This window comes from Trachurus japonicus, chromosome 16 (assembly GCF_045865225.1).
Source record: "Trachurus japonicus isolate A0001 chromosome 16, Traja_1.0".
Classification (NCBI taxonomy): domain Eukaryota; kingdom Metazoa; phylum Chordata; class Actinopteri; order Carangiformes; family Carangidae; genus Trachurus; species Trachurus japonicus.
The window spans coordinates 22,221,735-22,244,209 of NC_140922.1; the positions used below are offsets into that span (position 1 = coordinate 22,221,735).

The 22,475-nt window shown below is 39.4% G+C and overlaps 1 protein-coding gene across 5 annotated transcripts in view; it reads right to left on the reverse strand.

The window, feature by feature from the left end:
* Positions 1-22,475, reverse strand: part of LOC146972395 (CUB and sushi domain-containing protein 3-like) — a 223,172-nt gene that overhangs the window by 92,825 nt on the left and 107,872 nt on the right. For all 5 annotated transcript variants that reach the window (XM_085802575.1, XM_085802573.1, XM_085802574.1 and 2 more), the window contains 3 exons: positions 21,928-22,115; positions 21,371-21,565; positions 16,435-16,551 (listed from right to left, as the gene is read on the reverse strand). In XM_085802575.1, the coding sequence (XP_085658701.1) occupies positions 16,435-16,551; positions 21,371-21,565; positions 21,928-22,115 (500 nt within the window). The remainder of the gene's footprint in view (positions 1-16,434; positions 16,552-21,370; positions 21,566-21,927; positions 22,116-22,475) is intronic.

Below are 22,475 nucleotides of genomic sequence, written 5' to 3' on the forward strand. Positions count from 1 at the left end.
TGGGGGGAAAATGCACATGTTGGTTCAAATTTAACCTTCATTTGGGCTCGTTAGCTTTAATGATGATTTTGATTGTTTAAACTCCTTAAGTAAAGCTCTTTCATCAAGACATTGTTCCCCTATCAATCAATCAAACACTTTATTTGTCCCCGAGGGGCAATTTAAAAATGTCACTATGTCACCCAGCTCTGCAAGTTTACCAGTTCAATAATCAGTTAACTGTGCCTGTACAGTATTATTTTTAGAATGAAGACTACTTTAGGTTGTCACAAACAACCGATTGTTTAGATTTTCCCCACCACTGTTACCATGTGCGTTCATATTTACAGAGAACTTTTGGGTCTCTGTAAATACTACTGTATAATGATTTGTAAAGTGCCTTGAGATAATTTCTTACATGAATTGGCATTGTATGAATAAAACTGAGTTGAGTAAGTAAGTAAGTAAATGATAAACAATAAATATTCCTTAAAAGTCAATACATAAATAAGGTCCACTCTGCACCTCAATTGACAGTGTTACAGTACACTTTATGAACTGCCTATAAGACAACATCTGTAATTCAACAACCTTTATTTAATGTATTGATGCGAGATCATCCTTGTTTTTTCATAAAAGAAATAACTAAATCTAAAAAGCAATGGGAAAAATGAATAAAAAGCTATGATAATGAGCAGAGAATTATTTAAACGGCCTCAATGAATATTTCCAATTAAGCTTTCCTGATTATATCAATGTGTACACCACCATGAAAATAATATGATCTTTCTCCAACCAAATGAATGGACATATGAACAGACATGGCTGACTGGACAATACTTGTGTGTCTGTGTTTGTGCAGCTGTGCATTATCTGTGGGCATGAAGATATTGTATGTTCATAACCAATGGTAAGATTACAGCCTCAGCCTTGCCCTCTGGTGCACATGCATCTTGTGAGAGTTACATATTCTTTATGCTCTTTTATCTGTTTTGCTCTCATCTGCTTCGCTCGTTACTCTTCTGTCTGATGGAAATGGATGCATTACAGCAAATGGTTTTTTTTGGTTTGTTTTTGAACTTGAGTAGTTGTTTTTTTCCCCCTCATCTCAGGCAAACGCAAAGTGGTTTGTGTTGACCTGGAATTAACACCCATCTCTGATTATGATCACAATATGAACATGCGCAAAAGACTGGCTAACAACCCCCCCTCTCCAGCAGTGTTGCCTGAAGCAGAAGGAAGGAGGAGATGATCAAATAATGATAGATGGAATGTGACCTTTGTCTGTGTTCTTCATTCAGCTTCCCTCAGCAAAACTGTATGTGCACACGTCAATATTTTGTTTATTTATCATATTGGCATTGCAGTGTTGACCAATGTTGAAAATTTTCCTTGTATGGTGCAGGCCGAGGCATTTGAGATCTAATCACTCAGTACACACATCAACTGGTGTCCTCTGCCAGTGAAGTCCACAGCTGTGCACAGTGCAATGATTCACGGTGACACACAAGACACACAAATAAGTGAGACCTAATCACAAGTGGTCACTTTGCTGCATGAGGAAACTCATTTAAAGTCAAGTGTGAATTGACCTTGTTAGGGCTGCTGTGAACTTGTCTTGCGCACACCATAGTTCAACACACCCTGAATTGCAGTAACGGGCTTTAAAACTATGGAGAGTGGCTCACTAACCGGCTACACAGACATGCAGGTTAACTGTAATTGGGCCATGCTGTGAGGAGCAGACTTCAAATAGCTGAAACAGCTAAATAAAAAGCAAGTAAAGGCTGTTTTTGCCCAGTAATAGCTTTCACCAATGCGTTAGCAACATCCACATGCCTTCAGGCAAAATACACACAAGACCCACCTGAAAAGGTGTAAAAAAAATACTGGCAAATAAAGGCAATTGCTGAAGGTAAAAATGGCAGCATATGTTTGTCCTTCTGGCTATGAAGTATGGAGCAGCTTCCTGTCATCTTCACTTTGTAGCAGTACGAATCTCCTCTGGCATGTATTCTCGCAGTACAGCACTACTACACTGTTTAACTCACCATATAACCAACGACGACACAAGAGTGTGAGAATGAAAGAGAGAGTACAAAACTAAAGCGAGAGACTAAATGTCCCCTAGGAGGCAATGGTGCACCTCGAGTACCAAGAGATGATTGTTTGCACCAACTGCCAAACAACTGGTCAAATGACAGCGCTGAAGACATGGAGTAAACAGGAAGGGCGAACTGTGGAGATGGATGTAAGAAAGTTTATGTTTTTATAAGATGGGCACCTTGCTATTTTTTCTATGTGACAAAATAGACCAAATACAAAAAGTAGTCAATGACAAACACCAGCCCTGAAAACTCTGACAAAGCACAAAAAATGTAAAATGCACACACACACACACACCTATATACACAAAATGTGTGTACTTACACAAGGCATCACAGGCAGACCTGTTTCTTTATCTGTTGAGGAGTGAGGATGCCTATGGCTGAACCAGAGCCTGAATAAGAGATGATTTCACCCTCAGGAAAAGCTCCCTGCTGTGGTATTAGCATACCAACACCGTGCTTTGTTGAACAGGCTGCACTCCCCCTTTGTGAATGCTCACACACACGCACACGCGCACACACAAACACACATACACACACACAAACACATGCATACATACTCTCACAAGTACAGTGTCGCTCATTTATGCCTCTAATCCAAAGCCAGCCATGCATGACTCCAATCTGCTCCTTTGCTGTAATCACATCCAGATTTTAAGTCAATAAATCATTGCAAACTTGTTACGCTAATTTATGCGGGACTATGATGAATCTTTCGTCCTCTGGGCCAAGTCATGGGTGTGTAATGCAAGGCTCTTGGACAATGGACAACATTTTAATGCCCACATCTTCACCTTGAATTATCTCAAAGCTGTTAAGTCACTTAAACCACAAGACCTCTTTGGGTATCGAGTTTCATGATATTAGCACATTCATGCATTTCACATCACCATGCCTGTTGGGCAATGATAATGCAAAAATACTATTATAGGTTGATCCTATTTCTCGTGTGATGGCAATCTAATTTCCAGAATGTGACAAGAAGGTGTGATGGTTTCTACTATCCTTTGTGGTTCTTGCTAGACATTAAATGGATTCAGGGGACAGTTTAAATTAAACACGTGATTAAAGCAATCAAGTCTAGGTGCTTATACATTAGAGTAATTTACAGAAAACGAAGGGATGAGATGAGCACAGCATAATAATATAGATAGATAGTTACTTTAGTTATTTCCTAGGTGTCCACCAGCCTATTACCAGTAACAATAATAGCTAAAAATAAACAATCATAGTTCAGTTGACCAGGTCATGAGCCATTTCCTTTAGTTGCAGTGTTAACAGGCTGATGGTGGCAGGAATGAAGGATCTCCTGAACCTCTCAGTCCTGCAGCGCAGCGAGATGAGACGCTGACCTCAGGTCTTGTTGCTTCTCTCACCTGCTGAAATGTTGCGGAGGGGGCGGTTTGTGTTGCCTCCAACAGACTGCGCCATAAAAAAGGACACTGGCCACTACCACTTGATAAAACTTGTGTGAGATTTCACTCCAGATGGCAAAGGACCAGAGCCTCCTGAGAAAAACGAGCCAGCTCCGCCCCTTTTCAGTAGATGGCATCTGTGTTCACAGACCAGTCCAGTTTACTGTCCAGCTGCTCACCTTGGTATTTATACATGTGCAGGAGGTTGGACCTTGACCTGGCGACGGCCATCCCTAGTCTTGGAGTTGTTCAGAAGGAGACAGTTCTTGCTGCTACATTCACTCAAGGCCACTGTCGGATCCCTGTATTCCTCTTCCTGCCAGTTCCTGATACATGTCACAATAGCTGTGTCATCCGAGTATTCATAGACTTTATTATGCAGGTAACTCTTTGAAATTAACTTTACGAGATATGTCTAGCAGTTTCATAAGACGTTTAATTCAAAACAGCGAAAATTGCTTCAAGAGGATTGAACACAGTGATGGTTGCTACGTACTCCTTGGGTTCATTCTGACTCAATACGCACAGTTCCTGCATATATTTGCCACTTCACTCACACTGTGAAAGGCCCTTGCCAACACATTTCAAAGGTGCTCTATTGGGCTGGGACCTGGAGAAAGTGCGGGGTAGTGAAGTAAATTAAAATCACTGTCATGTTCCTGGAGCCATTTTAAGATGAGGGGTGCTTTGTGACAAGGCTTGTTATCCTCCTGGAAGTATCCGTCTGAAAAAGTGTAGACTGTGGCAATGAATTGATGCACCTGGTCAGTAACAATGCCCAGGTATGTCGAGGTGTCTGAATAGTTCTCAGGTGGAATTAAGGGGAGCAATGTGTGTTCAGAAGACATCTCCACACCACTATACTACAACAAACTACCTGTACTGTGTGTACCTAGCAAGATGATTCAAAGAAGATGGGCCAAAGAAAGTTGAGTAACTCAGCAGTAGACTGAGTTTCTCAACTTTCTTGGCTGGTACTGTCACCCTGTCCTTTATTAAACTAAAACAGTTTGCATTTGGTTTGCTCATTATAACATAAATATTCACGGACAGACAGAACTGTCAAAAACACAGTGTATTCAGACGCCTTTTCACTTGTTGTCTTGTATTTCTTGTGCTGAAATTGCCCCTCATCTTCTTTCATTAATATACACTCAATACCACTTATAACAAAATGAAAAGAGCATTTTTTGATTCTTTTGTTAATTCAAAAAGAGAAGTAGAAATGTCACATAAGTATTCAGAGCCTTTGTTATGACACTTGAAAATCAGATCATTTTCCTTCCATTTCTCTTGATCATATTTAACATGTTTCTACCTCTTGATCGGAGTCTTTGCTTCACTTGATTGAGTATGATTTGGAAAGGCACGCGCACACGCACACACGCACACGCACACGCACACATACGCCTATCTATGTAAGATCTGACACTGACAATACGTATCAGAGCGAAAACCAAGCCATGGGGAGGAAGAAACTACCTGTGGAGATCAGAGACAAGAGTCAAGGCACAGATCTGGGGAAGGCTACAAATAATTCTGCTGCATTGAGAGCTCCCACAAGATACAAGGAGTCTGTGTGGAGAAACTTCCAGAAGAACAAACATCACTGCAGCACTCCACTGATTTGGGCTTCATGGCAGAGCGGCCAAACAGAAGACATTCCTCAGCGAAACACAAGTCAAAGCCACTTGGGGTGTGCAAGAAAAAAAAACAAGAAAAAACCTCAGCACTCTCAGCAGTAAAAAACTGAGTCCCTAGTTTGATCATCACCTACCCCACACCATCTCAGCAGTGAAGCATGGCGGGGGCAGCAACATGCTGTGGGGGTATTTTTCAGCAGCACGGATGAGGGGTCAGGGTTGAGCTGCAGGGAGTACCTAACCTCACAATGCAGAAGTTGTAGTAGAGACATCCTTAATTTGTCCAGAGTGTGCAGAGCCACACCCCCAACACTTTATGTGTTTTTGCTATTTGCTGTCCAGCTTGTCCATGTGACCTACAGTATAGCTTCTTCGTTAGTAATGGGGAGATTTTGATAATCACAGGGCAAGGCATCAGAGGAGAAATGAAATTAAGTTGGATCCCAGGATGTTTTACAATGAGGACGTGTACTGAAGCTTGACCAAAGAGAACTGTGGACTCACCAGTTCATGGTTCTGTGCACGATGTCACCTTAAACCTAATGGGGAAGAACTATGGATATGTTTTTCAGCAATACTGATAGTTCTTGGGTTTTATGCATGTAAAGGTTGGTACTGTAATATAATGGACAATAGCAGTTTGGGGAGAGTATGCCTTTGATAGCAAATTTCATATTCTGGGCTGATTTATGTCAATATACGATTGAAATCTGATGAGAATATGTCTTATCCGCCTTGAAGAGTGGATCTTGAGTTTGGCTCTCAATTTGATGAAAAGAGCTAAGAAATACCAGACGATGTTGAAGCAAATTGCAACGGCGCCGTTTTAAAGAGAACACAAGATCAGAAGATGCTTGAGAACAGACAACATGTCTGATTGTCAGCACAGCTAGTATAAACTTTGGCTGCACTTTTCAGTTTTCATCTGGTTACTTTATCATCTCGGCTTTTGGGATGGAGTCCTTCCCCCGTCAAAAACAAGGGCATGTACTGCAGATAGGATCATCGCAATACAGCAGGGAAGAGAAATGTCATAATCTTAGATAGGCTCTTTCAGTCTCCAACTCTCCTCCCTCTGCTATTTGATCTTCCTCCTACTGAATGAATGAGCATGGTCTGCTGGATTGCTTGTGTGTCGAGTGTCGTTGATATCTTGTGATAACACTCACGCATGTCAGCTAGGCAACACATTCAGCAATGTAAGGGTGAGACTGCTTTGTGCTCATACATATACTGTACAGTAGAGGTTTATGGAGGAGTTTCTGATTCTTTCTGTATACAAAATGTTGATCTTCATTATGTAAAACTGCTTATCAGCATCTACAAATGAATGTGTCTCTAAGCCTTTATATTGCTGTTTAGAGAGGTTTGAGTGTAATTGTTTGTGGCCGTTTTTGAACTGCACAACACTGCAATGCTTGAGGAAGTTACCTCTTTTTCTCCTTAGCCATTTAACCTGAATAAAATGATCTGCTCCTGGACTGGAGTTAATCTTTGTCGCTTTGTAAGGAGACATATTCATACAGTATATTTTATATAGGCGACAGACAAACACGTCCGACTTACTACAGAGAGTGAGGTCAATTTAGTTTACTTTATGTAGCACATAACAGGGTGACTAGCTATTATTACATAATAGTACATAAAACCTCACATTACAGCTTTATGGGAGCAAAAGTTATAGAGTAAGAAACACCTATTCATCAGTCTACTGCTTTAAAAACAAAACTGCAACCTGTACAGTGTATGTGCCTCAGATGAAAATATTAATTATTAACTACCCACCCAAGTGACTAACCACCCACCCATGCTAGATGACTGCCAACTTGTTAGATATGACTCATCAGCAGGTACTGGTATTAAATAACCACTTTTCTCTTCTGGCATGTACAAAATCAGACCTAAATGTTTAAGTGTGGTTATGTAACAGTTTCATCCCCCTTAACACATGAAAGAAAAACAAGCGAGGATATGGTCCGAATGTGTTTACCGTGGTGTATATATACGCACATACATCACTCTAAGCTACATCTGGTTTGTCAATTTGCAAGAATAATTGATTCATAAGCAGGAATTCCTTCTCTGGTTCTGGTTGAGTCTACTCCTTGGTGTCATTACATCTTAGTGTTCTTCACAATCTATTCCTCATGACATCCACAGTGTCCCACTTGTCACTGTGAGACAAACCAAGCTCTAGGAATATTTGCCAGCTGAGGCTACTAAGAACTGAAAAACCGTTGTCTAAGCAAGGACAAAACAGGATATCATGTGAGAAGATTCACCGAAAGTGTTTGTGCTGACATAAAGGACCAACAGGGCTCCAGAAGTGTTGACTTTTTCACTCATTACTGTCCGATCAACTTTCTCGGTTAGTCAGTTTCACACCTTTTGGCCAATTGAGGCAAAGGGGATCTCACTTGCTTGGGTGGAGACCTTAGTATCAACTCCTGTCTAAATGATATGAAGGGGGCAGAGGGAGCGTTGTCCCTAGTTGATATTTCTCCTGGAAAGTGGGAAAATACCACATCATTGGCAGATGTTTGATTCACACTTGCACTCATTGTCAATGTGTTCAGGGACTTCAATTTCCTTCTTCCATTTCAAGCGTTAAATTGTGATTTGTGATTTATTTTACTCATTTTCAAAAATGAGGTAGCCTAAAATTATGGCAGGTGTCAGACTGTGAAACAATCTTCAGAGTCAAACAATTCATATGAAATAGTGTTCCAACACATTACAATACAATCTGGACTATTAAACCTGAACGTCAACATATTTGAAGTGTAACAATTGCACAAGTACAAACAATATAAATGAATGAAATTATCTCTGCCAACAGCTATCTAATTCTACCTGTTTATTTTGTGTTGGCCGTTCTCATAGCTCCAGTTGCTACTGTCATTATAATGTCATAAAGGAATCAATAATCATAACTTCAGCAGACCATTTAAACTACATTATCTCTGATGAAGGACTGTTGTAATGCATGCAAACTGTGATCTGATGTTTTAATTCCTGTGTACACAGAAAATCTGTTTAACATATAATTATACGGGTGCTTGGTAGTCGAGTGGTTAGAGAGTACAGTACGTCCCATATTGGCATATGGCTGAAGTGCTGATCGCCGGTTCGACTCCCGACTGAGGCGATCATTAGCTCATGTAATTTCCCCAGTCTCTCTCCCTGCTTTTCTGTCTCTCTACACTGTACTATCAAATAAAGGCAAAACACCGTACAATTATACACACAATTATATAAATCCTCTCAGGCTTCCTTCCTGTGTTAAATAATATTTAATAAAATGCTGATTGATACTGTATCAACCACATTCCTGTATTGAGGTACATTTACATTCATGATTTTTATGAAAGCATACTAACCTAAAAACCTGTTATTGAATCAAGAAACCAAATTTTCAGAGCAGCAGACACACGGAACATCCTCCTCGTAACCATAGCAACTCACACACACACCTGTCTGTGGGCCCATGACACCACAGCAGCAGCAGAACAGGAAGAGATTACAAAAACAGATTTATGGATATTTCTCAATTTTCCCCAATGGTCTGAAGAACTTGGTTCTATCTTTTCTTTGTTTGCGCGATCAGACTCTTATTAGGCTATGCAATGACCTTAATGAATAAGGCAAAATGATTTTACCAGGTGTCAAATTGTGCTATTTGCACAGTGTACACTTCTCAAATGCTGTAAGGTTTACTGCAAGATTCGAAAAATAAAAATTGTGTCACAGTATATGATGCTCCACTGAGCTCTATCTATCTACTCGAGCCTCACAGGTCAAGTATTTTATATCACCAATGTGACCCCCGATGACCTGAGAGAGGGTTCCTTCAGTGTCATCAGGGAAATCTGTTCCTTTTCATCTTCTTGTTTAGCAGGTTGCTACTGTGGTACTGTAGTATTAGCTGAAGCTGAAATCTTAAGACAAACTTTGCAGCCTTGTGGCTACATTGATCAGAGCCGTGGAATACAACAGAGTGCATGCAGGTCTCCAGGACAACCTCATGAATAATGACCAAGAACTTGCATGAATGTGACCATGTATCATTTTAAATTGCATAGGCTACATTCTTTAAACATGTTGAATGTGCAATCATGCTGATTGGAGTTTGGACTAAATTGTCAAGGTTATACGAAGTGGCTAAACACAAAAGTGGCAGTATTTGAATTTTAGTCAATTTTATTTTATAGCTAAAATTTAACAATACCTTCCTGGCAGGCTGAGGCTGGCACATCACTTCTCTGTAGTGACAAAGCGGTTTCGGTGGAGTATTTATCTAAAATGGAGTATAAAGCCAGATAACAGGCTCCAGTTCTCAGGTATCACGTGGAAGCTAATCATTGAACCTTGAATACCTCTGCAGGGTCTCTATCTGCCTTTGCCCTTGCCTCGCCTCTGTATCAAAAGGTCTTACAGGGATTTTGTCTGACTGTCAAGGAGAAGTAGGTCCTCCAACTTCAGCTATTCAAACAAAAACCCTGCTCCCATCACACTTATGCATCTTTGTCAATTTGTCAACTTAACTACCTCTGCCGAGATGTGATGGAGATGCTTTAATCATCCCCACATCTATCTTATTCAGCTGGAAATCACCTGCCCTCAAAGCAACCTTGGCAAGTATCCAGTTCCTGACACTCATTTTCCATAAGCTGATTACCTGTGTGTATGAAATACACTTTCTCAGAAGAACCTTCACAGGTCATCCTGTTGCTGTGTACAAGCATGTTGGGGTTACTTTTCCATTGAACAGCTTTTGTTGCTGTTTTGTTCAGTTTTAATGTACCGTATTTAGTTCTTGATGCTTCTTGGATGCCTGACTGACAATCTTACTGCATTATAAAAAGTGTTGCGGTGGGGTTTGAAACATTGAATACACTTTTTAAAGGAACATTTGTATCTGTAAAACCTGTTTTGAAATGTAAATCATCTATTCCTTGGGAACAAGTGGATTCAAACATAATCTGTGTTAAGTTCCCATTCATTTGTCAGTTACAGCTGACAGTTTTACACTGTTCTCCTGATTTCCCTTTGGTTCCCCTCAAAAAAGGCAAACCAAACTGTTGGCAATAATCTCTGTTATTACTACAATATGCAATTGAAGTTTTGTTAAAAAAAAAAAGTTTATTCAGGCTACATGGTCACATTAACAGGAATGACATATTTGGGAGGACAGCCACTAAGGATCATTGGGCCATGTGACGAAAACTGTTCAGGACAGTTTGAATGTAGTTGTGATGTAAGGCCATCCAATTTGTATCCATAGCCACTGCATTACATTCAGATGCCTTAGGGCAAAATATGCATAAAGCCCAGATAAGGTGTTAAAGACGCTCACTCTACACAGTGAAAAGGTAACAAAAAACGCAGCATATGTTTGTCCTTCTGGCAATGAATTATGAAAGAGCTACCTGCCGTCTTTACTTTGTGGTGGCACAGGCCTTCTGAGATTCTGGGATGTGACAGCATACACACACCTCATTTACAGAAACCAAAGGGATTGTATGACTGCACAGACACATATATTTTTAATGACCCATTATCACAGTGAAATTGCATCAGCCTTTTTGGCAGGAAGTATGTGGCTGCACCTTGGCACAAACTGCATCCAGTCCATTAGGCTTCTATCTTGAGTAAAAACTACCCTCTGGATTTAAGGCTGTAGGTATTGGTCACTTCAAGAGAGTGGAGAATGAGGACAAGGATGTACAACTACCATCTCTAACTTCCAGTTTTAGCAGCACTCTTTTTACTTTTATCTTTAATATCTTCTTTTTTCCTACTTTGGTCTTCATCATTGTTTGTACTTGTTGACTCTGGAAACAGTGTGCAGTTGTCTCAGTGCTCATAATGGGTGTATATGACAACTATCACAAGCTATTTTACTGGCACAGCGGGTAGCCACAATGTCATCAACATGAAAACCAACTTGAGAGCTCAACACAGTTAAATTTGACAGTGGCAAATTCTGTTATTACACATTCCACATACATCCATGTACCAGTGGGGTCCCAAAGCAAAAATACCTTTCAAGGCAGAGTGGGGACAGAGCAGAGTTTATAGTTTGTGTCAGGTTAATCTCACTGAGGCTTGTGTACTGTATAAACATGTACATACGCCTATGCAGACAAAGTAATAGTTTCTGTGTAGGATGTAGCTAGACATGTACGAAGGAGGCCTCAGGCATAATCTTACTCTCCAGCAAACATCATGGATGAGTCAACAATCAGCCCCAAGGGTCAATGTTTTCATGATCATTCTCAGCACCATTCTTTTTCTCTCCATCTTCCCCCATTCCATGTATCACTCATTATAACTAAACTCTCACACTCATTATCACACTCTCCATATAAGTTGTTTTCTCCGAGACTTTCACATTCAACTAAGATCTATGTGCCTCTTTCTCATAGTTCGTCTCTCACTCCCTTTACCTATTGCAGTCCTTACACTCTCTCTCACTCATTCTCTGTCCATCTCGTTACAGCCCAGATTTATTGCTGCAATCTGTCAGTGCTCCTGTCTCGCCTCCTGACACATTCTGTGGCAACCATTATGCATATGTTGTTGTTAGTATTATACATATACACTGGAACTGTATGAAGCCTCGGGCAAATAAACAGAAGTGACTGAATGCTGTGTCAATGAAATCAGATTCAACAATGACTCATTATGAGCATCCTTCTAGTGAGACTAGCACTGGATGAAATGAAACTTTTGTAAAGTTAACCACCATTAGAATATGTGTTACAGTGGGTATTTAATCTGCTATAAACCTTGGAAAAAAGAGAGTCTGTGGCATATGCAGTAAAGAGATGTGTATGTGAGCATTACAAGGAAAGCATTAAGAGCTAGACTCAATTTTTTCTTCCAGATGTGTAAATGGCTTCTGACAATCAGCTCCCTATTAATGAGGTATTTGGATCCATACTGATTTTGAAATGTTATCTACAAAGTTAGTAATGCTTGGAGTGAATGTTGCTACATATCATTGGGAATATTTCAGGTATGGTCTAATGCAAATCAAAAACAGAAACAAGAAAGAAATTTTACAGAGGGTCCTGCTAATTGGAAGAATTTGACTCACCTCTGAAGCCATCAAACATTCACAAAAGCAGCTGCATCAAACAAACACATCCTCTAGGCTAAATACAAAGTATACAAACTTAGGCTGCAAAAAAAATCAATTTACCTTGAAGCACTTGGCATTTCTGTCAAAGCAAATATGCGTCCACACACTTATTTTTAATTTCTGTTTTTCTTTGTTTCCCAGTTCACCCAATAGGGTTTCATTTGGTCAAAAATTCTCGACTTGGAGTCCATTTTTATGTAAGAAAATACCAAATCTTGCTGGCAGAAAAAGACAAAAAAGTTACACATAGCCAGTGATCGTGGTGTAAACAAGAGTGAATTCCTGTGGGGCACTGTGCTGTATGTCAGTATGTTTACAAGCAGTGCCCAAGGCAAAGGTTGAGTGCCATGAATAATTAATCTCTTTAAAAGAGAAGCAGAGTTATTGTTTAAAATATGACTACAACCATTACTTCTGACAGAATAATTAAACATTAAAGGGAGAGACAGGTGCACATTGTATCTTAATAATATCTGAATGGTGCAAATGCACACAGCATAAGTGAGTGCTGAGGTTGCAAAATAATGGCTCACAATGAGTAGATGCTTTTTTTGGACTACACACACAGTGTTCTTCAAGCACCTGCTTTTATTATCATATTTATGATCCTTTACTGCCATACAGTACATAGAGTAACTGCCAATATCACCATGTATGGACTGTCTACATTGTAAATATAAGTCAAGTATGTGCATGATTGAGGTGATATTTCAGGCAGAATTATATTGGATGACACTGCCATAACTATTTATTGATGGATGTTTATTTTGTGCGAATGCTATGTTAGAAGCAAAGTGTAACATAGATAAGTATACAGGAATTCAAGTACATAAAGGGAAATTTGCACCGATACAAAGAATTTGGTACAGACAATAAACATGACAGCTTGGGAAAAGTACAGTAAATTTACAAAAACTACAGTAATATAATTCCACCAAACAAGATCTCTGCCAACTCCTATCACATGATTAAATATTCCAAATATTTTTTTAGGCTGTCACAGGCATTTGCACTGACAATCTGCTTGAGGATCTTAAAATACACAGGATGAAGCTGCTCTTTTAGGAAGTTGGAGCTCTGAGTAAATGACAAAATAAGAACAACAAAATGCAGCTGTAGCATCAATACTGCATGTAAAAGTCGTGTAGATACAAATACACAACAGTCCAATAATCGCCTAGCAGGATTTGAGGGTAACACCTTCCCAGTTACCCCAGGCAACAAAATCTGTAAGGTGGTGGTGAACTCCTCATAATGGTACAGAAAGAATATGAGTGTGCTCCTGATGCTTTTATTTATTCTTTTTACTCTCAAATATAATGTGACTACTCTCCCAGTTAACCAGGTGATTAAGCAACAAGATAACCAAATGTGAAAACCATCATCACCAACTCTCAGGTTAATGCCTCTGTTACATTCATTTCTGTCCAGACTCATACATGGAGTGCAGACTATTAAGAAATTGAATAAAGTGGAATTAACTGTATTTTGTCATAATTATAATAATTTGTAAGTTATGCCAAATGGATGCTTTGTGAGGTTGTTGTGACCTTTGCCCTTAAGAATCAGTTTATTCTTGAATCCAAATCAACAATTGGGCCAAATTTTTAAAAAATAATAAAAGTAAATAAAAATAAATCCTTCAAGGCTTTCCTGAAATATTGCGGGACTTGCGGTCTACAGATGTATATGAATGGAGCCGCCAAAAATATGTTCCTGCCACAGAGGACAATAATAACATATTGCTATGTCACAAATGGCAAAGCTCTTTTCTTTTTCGATAATGTGTGTGTGTGTGTGTGTGTGTGTGTGTGTGTGTAATCTCATCTGAGATATCTGCCAAGACCTCAAAACACAGAAACATTGCACAATGTAACAGAAAAATCTGTTTTGTATCTAAAAAGAACTTTTCAACTGTGTTCATTATTCCCACAAATTTGATTTTCTTTGCTGTTGATGCAGATCAAGTATAATTTAGCTATGACTGATAAAGTACAGAGTCGATCATGCTTTCAGGGAACAATTATTTTCTACATTGCAATTTACCTCATTATACTTGCCTCTACTTTGTAAATATGCAATTAAAAACATCTGTCTGTCACTGTTTATTTAATTATGCTCTAGGAGTGACACTAAGCCATTTTCAGTGAAATCCATTTTATGACGATCAACAATTTAAACATAGCTTTCATTCAGGCAACAACAGCTAATGGCTAGTTACCATCCTGACAACCATTAGTCAAACACAATGTCAGGCAATGTACCGGCACTAATTCATCAAATATCCTAAAAATAATCATGAAGAGCACATGGTTTAATTAATCTAAATGTAATGTACTCCCACTCTGACCTGCATGGTTTTCCCCGAATACAATACGTTTTCAACACACACGATAGTGTTTCAAATATTCTGAGATATTTCATAATACACATATCTATAACAGGGTCTGTCTTAACACTAGTAGCCACAACTTGACAGAAAAACACATAAGGACATACATCCACATAATGCTGCTCCCCAAGGTGTAAAAGCCTCAGGTCACTGGTCAGAGTCATGATGCGATTTTTCCCGCTGACCTTTTCCTGCTAGTTCAACCTGGCTGACACAATGTCTCAAAGGCTTATGGCACACTATCGGTCATATGAGGGACAGGCTGAGACACATTTGATACTCTACCCTAGGCGCTTACAAATTTCAATTACCTGTATACTAGACACTGAAATGTGATTTCTGCTAACCCGCTGCCTATAGGCTAAACTCAAGCTGCAAAGCTGGATCAGAGAAAACATTTCTCTGCATACTGTTCCATCTGCAGGTAAAAACACTTAAGTGATCATCATACAGTACATAATCCTTAATTTCTGAGTTTTTAGTTGTTGTTTTTCACACACAGACAGTTTTGTCAACTGTCATTACTGGATAGCACGTTGTTATATCACGATCACAGTTGGACGTCCAATCCCAACATTTTCAGTTTGCTCTAGCCAAGCTGTGAAACTCAGAATATATTTCCTTCAAGCCACACAACAGCAGTCTTACTCTTTGTCAGAAGGACTTTTCAATAGCCTCTGCAGTCCTTGGAATAAATTCACAGGCCCAGGTGGGAATGTTGCTTGGTGACTTCCTCACTCCATTAAGCTTTTGCAGTCAGTTTAGGCAAAGGCTGCATTTGCATGCAATATTTATAAAAAAAAATTAAAAAAAGCCCTGTGGGTTTCTGGACTCCATGAACAGTATAAGATGGCAACAGAGGATGTAAACTGTCGGGCTGGATCATCACACAGGGGATTAATCTGTGTTTCATAAGAACAGGGCTTTAGAGAAGAAAAGCCCTGCCTACGATTTCAGCAGCGCTTTATGACTAACATGGAATATTGAGCTGAAGCGCATATAGGTCTCCGAGAGATCTTGCTGAATTATGTATATACAGAGGTGCTTTGATAAACTAAGCATCCGTGCATTTGCTTGCTCCATCTATTCCCCACAGCTCTCTGCTGCTTGACCTTCCCCTCCATTACCTACACTACAGAGCATTTTTCATGTCAACTTAATCAATTTTTGTTTGCCCTGATCACATTCTGTTTCACACCTATTGCTATAGCCAGAATACTGCTATCCTTCATGTTGTTTTTTCAACTCATACATACAGTAGGAGTGGGAAAGAGCCAGAAAAGGAACGGTAGTCCTAACAGGATGTTGCAATGGTATTCTAACAATTTGTATTGATTAAATGTAATGCCATCAGACAAACGCCACTGTGAGCAATAGCAGTGGTCACTACTGACCTTTGTCTATTCATTGTGTAACCATTGGCTCGATATCGTGACAATTCAGTTGTCAGATGAAGCAACAGCGAATAAAAATTAATCCAACAGCAGACAAGCAATTAAACAGGCTACAGGAACTGTCAATGGAGGTAACAGTCACAATTACCAGACCAAAAAACTGAAATGAATTATGCAAGTCTGAATGTTTTGTTTAGCAGGACACTGTCACCTATGGACCAGCTTTGAGAACAAGCTGCAATTTCTTCACAGTCTATCCTCATCAATGAAGACAGACATGACAGAAAACACAAACAATTATCTCCCCAAGTAATAATTTTTTCCAACTCCGTGAAAATAATACTCAAAATGCTTACCAAAGTCCCCTGGGACGAAGATGTCATACACACAGCTCTGGCCTCTGGTGTAATTATGTGGATAGTTTGGTGACAGCACAGTTCCCTCTGAACCTGTGAAGTGGCCTCCACAGGGAGCTGCAGGGACAGGAAAGAAACCAGCAGAAAAGCAGAGTTAACAAATGTGAAACAGCTATCTTACCTACCTAGGGACATAAAACAATACAATATGATCACAAAATCCATTTTAACTGCCATAGGTGCACAAGTAAGCAGTTCATACCACAAAATGAGATGAAAATTCACCTTTGAACTTTCAGTTGCTGACAAATGCAATTCCGACCAGCATACCCAAAATAATGTGACATTTGAGAGACACTTTCGGGACTTTTTCAAAAGGAAAGTAAGCTATAAACAAACAGAAGGAAACCTGGGTAGAGTTTACAGGGTTAAAACCCAAAAGGGAAACAACCGACAAGGAAAAGTACTTTTTTGCCTTCAAAATACAGAAAAACACCATCAATCAACAAAACACACTATCACAAAAGTTCCACTCGCCTGTGACTTTAATCAGCCTGTATCGCCCAGCAGCATGTTTTGAGAAACTTAAGATTCAACTCTTTGGCCAAAACAAGCTTCCTGTCAGCAGACTGTGTACACAAAGAGTCCAGATGCTTGAAGTTGCTAGATATTTACAATCTTAATTGATTAGAACATCAGAAAATACCCTCAAGTTAGCTTTAGTATACTGTTTGTCTTGCCAAAGCCACAGCCAAGTAGGAAAAACCCATCCATGTCAGTGGAAAAACACGTGTGCATCTCAAAACAAAAATCATACCCTTACAGTACATGCTTGTAGCTCATAATCTTATATACTTGCACCATTAGCATAGTGTCAGCAGATTTTCAATTGGAAGCTAGGTTCATTATTATAGGCGATGGTCTGTCCTGCACCTGCGTCACATCTCAGCGTCCAAACTTAAACCGTTAATGATGTACCTAATTTGCCAAGAGGCCCTCTAACGCAGTTGCCTCAGACCTCACGGGCCAAACCATCAGGCGGGGGAGCCTCAACTGTAAACAAACACATACTCATTTGTCAGAGGGAGGCTGTCACCAGCTGCTCTGAACCCCCCGTGGCCCGCATAATGCACATGTCACTGCTGTTTCAGTGATCAGCACAAGAAAAGAAGAACAAAAGTGAGTAGAGGCGCTAATGTAGAGAGTTGGATCAGCAGTTTTTCCATGTTTGGTTGCTGAAGCAGGAAGACGTATGTAATCAAACATATGTGGGAGTGGCAAGCGGGACTTTGATTCAGGCTGATTTGTCAGACATGATGAGATCAGTAGTGAGGAATTTAAACAGTGAATTGTCAATCTACAGAAGATGAAAACAGCACCAAGGAAAGGACAGGATGCCCTGCTCCTATGGTTAAATTATGTCAGGTTAATGTATTGCTACTTTATGAAGGACAGATGGATGAGAAAAATGTTGTAACTTAAATCTACTGTATACACATGATGGTACTGAGAATGAGTATTTACGATGTCATTAGACAAAGTTTAATTTCAAAAGATCTTAGATTATTTTAAAAATGCAAATACCATTGACATCTTTATATAACTTGTTGTTCTATGTGGCCTTAAATATAATATATTAAAATAATATCTACAACAGCAAAAATATAATGGTTTAAATGGTTTTTAGTTTTTAACTGATCCCATTGATGAATATTGCCCCAGACCTACAATCTACTTCACTTACACTGACTTGCGAGCTAAGGGAACCATCTAAGCACAATAAAGCAAATCTAATCTGCTGAAGATTGTCTTGAGATGCTAAAATGTAGACAGACGATGGATTCAAAGGAAATGTAAAACTTGACCCACAGACCAGGGGCACAACTAAAGACCAATAAATAGTAGATTTTAGAGAACTGTATCAAAGCAGAATTCAAGAAGAAGAAGAAAACATTCTTGTTTTTGGGTACATGCTGTATGTACAATGCAGAAACACCTATTTTGTAAGGTTTCATTGTAGGTGGCCAGCAGAGTTTATGCAAACGAAAGTTGCCCGACAAAATGTGTCATGTGTATTGTGACTTAAAGGTGTACAGAAAAGAAAATTGAATTTGAGCCCACTCTGGGTCATAAAATTAGTGTAATAACTCATCTATCAGACGATGTAGGCCAAACTTTGTGCAAAATTCTATTTTTGAGTAAATCCGTGATGAAAGTGTGTATTTTAGTGTAGTTTTTTTTTTCGTATTGGATAATGCAGGCGCACGGATTATACGTCAGCCTGTACACGATTCACTAGCCACTGATATTGGATCCGTAATCCGTCATTCAAACGTCTGAGACACGCACACACACACGGAGCTCGGGCTCGCCCCAAGCTTTGAATATCCCGCCCGCTCGATAACGACCAATCAAATTCATTTTCCTTACTCGGGTAAACTCGTGTTGCAGCTCGTGACAACTCGGCGCGACAAACGGGACAAACGGCCATTTCTGTACACCTTTAAAAACATTGCTCCATAATGCAACTAGTGCACTAACAATTCCACTTGGCACCCTTACATTTGTCTTCTTCAATTGTAAATTTACATACTGGTCAAGTAATTTTAGAGTCAGACAATAAACTTATCAATTCCCTCTGCTGTAGAAACTATATAACGGTCAACATTTTATATGGTTGGACCAATACTCTTTTTTTTTATATTTTTTGGCGTTTTTGCCTTTATTCGACAGCACACAGTGAGATAGACAGGAAAGGGGGAGGCAGAGAGAGGGGGAACGACACGCAGGAAAGTCTGCCCGATGCGGGACCCGATGCGGGACCCGAACCGGGGACGCCTGCGTTGAGGACTGTAGCCTCTACATGGGGCGGCCGCCTTAACCACTGCGCCACGCACCGCCCCTACTAATCTGTATCTTGATATTAGTGGTTGTTGGATATTATTGGCCAACAATGCCAACTTCAACTTCAGCTAATCGCTCATTAATGTGCAATAAGTCATTACATTTTGCTTTCAGACAGTTAAGTCATCAGTTCAAGTGAAAATACTAAATGGAGTGTTGCTGATGAACCCCTGTGCCGTTCAGTGAGGTTATACCGGTGCCAACTGCAGAAGTAATGAACAGCTCCCCTGTGTGAGAGTGGGTGTCCCTATTCCTCACTGCTGAAAGTGAAAAATGAATTCTAATTCAGCCTTGGTTGATTAAATACTTTAAGGAGTATTAAAAATGGTGTAATGCTACTAGAGGGAGGAGCGCTGGGTACTTATCTTAAAACTCCTCACATCTTTCCTCACTTCTCACCTTGACATTGTGATCACTCTGATGCCGCAAAGCTCTATGAAATGCCTACACTTTAGAATTGGCTGTGAATAATAAACAGCAGTATGGGGTATATTATGTTCTCTGCAACACACTGTGAAGTTGTAACACTATAAAACTCCACTAACTATAAAATGCCATAGAATTTCAACTAGTTTATATCTACGCTTTGTAAGACTGCCTCATCTACTGTTCCCACAAAAACTAAATTAATCTCTTCAGCAAACACCGGGCCTTATTCATGAACGGTTCTTAAGAACAAATTTGTTGTTCTACTTGAGAAGTTTTTACAAAGATTGTGGCATTCATGAATGTTTTCTTAACCAGGATTTGTTCTTAGCTAAAAACAAAATCTACAAACACTCATAGCATACTTACGTACATTTGAGAGCTGACACTTGTGCAAAATACTGTACTGATTATTGCGTTTTCTTCTGTTTTGCAGTTGTATAATATTATATGATTTGAATAAGAATTATTGTCTTATCTTTTATAATGTTTTTAATAATAATTTTTACAACATTGTAGCGACTTAATTCATATCAATTATGTTCGGGGCAGAGGTGGTGTGTGTGTGTACATGTTGTTTGTTGTTGTTGTGCGCGACATACAACTTTTTTTTATTGCCGGCACACAACTGTTTTTTTTTTTAATCAACCACTTGCATGCCGAATGTATCACGGACCAACAACAATCCGTTATACCACTAGGAATCATGTGATAATATAATGATATTTATGATGGCACACCTGAGAGTGCAGTCTCTCCGATAATCATAATAATAATGTGCTGCATCTACTGCTGATGCTATAAATATAAAAACATAAACTAAATATAAGCTTTTTGTTTGTTCCTTTGTTTCATTCCTGCCGCAGTAGCTCCACTTCACTACTAAAGTTCTTTTAACGTTTGGAGTCTGGTGCTCCCTCCCATATTTTCATTTGAGCATTTCAACTTTCTTTCTCACTTCAGCTTCTCTGCTGAGAGTTTTTTTAAGAATGACTTAAGAAAGAATCTAAAAAGATTCTTAAGAAGATATTGGTGAATGAGGCCCATTATTTGTCTCAAGCACTTAGATCAACTGGAGCTCCAAGTTTTAAGTTTATTATTTGGATTTATAGGTAGGCCACCTGAAATGTTCTGTGCATATAAAGTTCCTGCTGTTATCTGTGATGACTGTGTTGAAAGGACAATGATTTAGTCTGATTAGAGTAGTAGTTCTTAGCTGTTGTAAAATAACAAAACAAATGCTGTACCTGGCATCCGTGCCTGTACTTCAGAGAGGGGCCAGTGGTGGAACAATGTATTTTTGCTAAGTCACAATTAAGTCTCTGATTGCCAAAATTGTCAACATGTTACAGTATTGGGAGACTTCAATCTGAAAAGCTTCTTAAACATGACAGACATAGTACCACTGTAATTTGGGGTATTAGTGTAGTTTTCATGATATTTCATATTAAGGTTGGAGCACAAAGATTTAACACACCACATACTGTAGCAATGACTCTAACAAACCTCTGGTATCACATACTGTAATATCAAATATTGACTAAACACTCAGCTGGAGATCTCTGCGACTAAAGCTCTTTGTCATTGTCAGCATGTTGTGTCTCACCTTGACAGCTTGGTTTGGTTCTGTCCCACTCTGGTCTTTTGCTGTTGCCCATGACACACGTCAAGGTGGAATAGCCCTGAAGCAGATAGCCGGCCTCACAATGAAATGTCACCATAGATCCCAGCTTGTAGTCAGCACCCATTCTAGTCCCATTCATCACATTCCCTGGGTCAAAGCACGCCTCCCGCAGTTTTGCTGTCAATCAAAAGAACAAAGCTTTTAGAACAGTCACAAGTGTCAAAACTGAGAGTCATTTGCAATTAAGTAGAGATAAGACTTAATACTTTACAGCAATGGGCTCTTTGATTTAACAAAACTGTGTTTTTAACAAGCAACAGGGTAATCAGAGTGGAAATGGACAAGGGTTAATCAGAGGCTATTCTCTCAGCTGGCAGCAACATTAGGAAACATAACTTTGAACAGCAGCGTACTTCAAAGAGTTTATTTTCAAATTCAATTATATATGCGTCAAACAAAATCCCCTGCTGTAAGTAATACATAAACATATTCTGTGAAAATGCATACAGAATCTCACTTGCACAGATCTTAAAGAGTACCTTTGTATTCCAAGTGAAAACCGGTGTAGCTCACAGACCCATCACTACGAAATGCCAAGTACATGAAGTTGGATGTGCTCTCAATCTTCTCAGGAAGTTTACTGTCTTGGAAACTTCCAATCAGATGAGCACTGCTGTCTGGCCCATCGTAGATGTATAAGAAATCATAGTTGGGCTCAATACTGAAGCTGTGACAAGTAAAAGAAACAGAAAAATTAGAAATAAAACAGTTACTATTCTGCAGCTTCTTAACCACAAATTGTGCAGATCGTGTGAAAGATTTAGAATGCATTAGGGTCTCAAAATGAGAGTTTGCACCACAGTGCTAGAAGTAACTCATGCCAAGCGATTTGTTTTGCATCTCCAGACAAAGAGATAAAAAAAGATATCTCCCCCAAGAGGTGAGAAGAGATTAAATTGTTGTGACACTGCGGTGGCACAAAATCTTCCCAGACGGCAGTGGCAATGCAGTGTGAAAAGATCGTTTCATATTGTAGCGCTGTATATCAAATCACATGCCGCAGTGAGAGAGAGAGGAGCATTTGTTT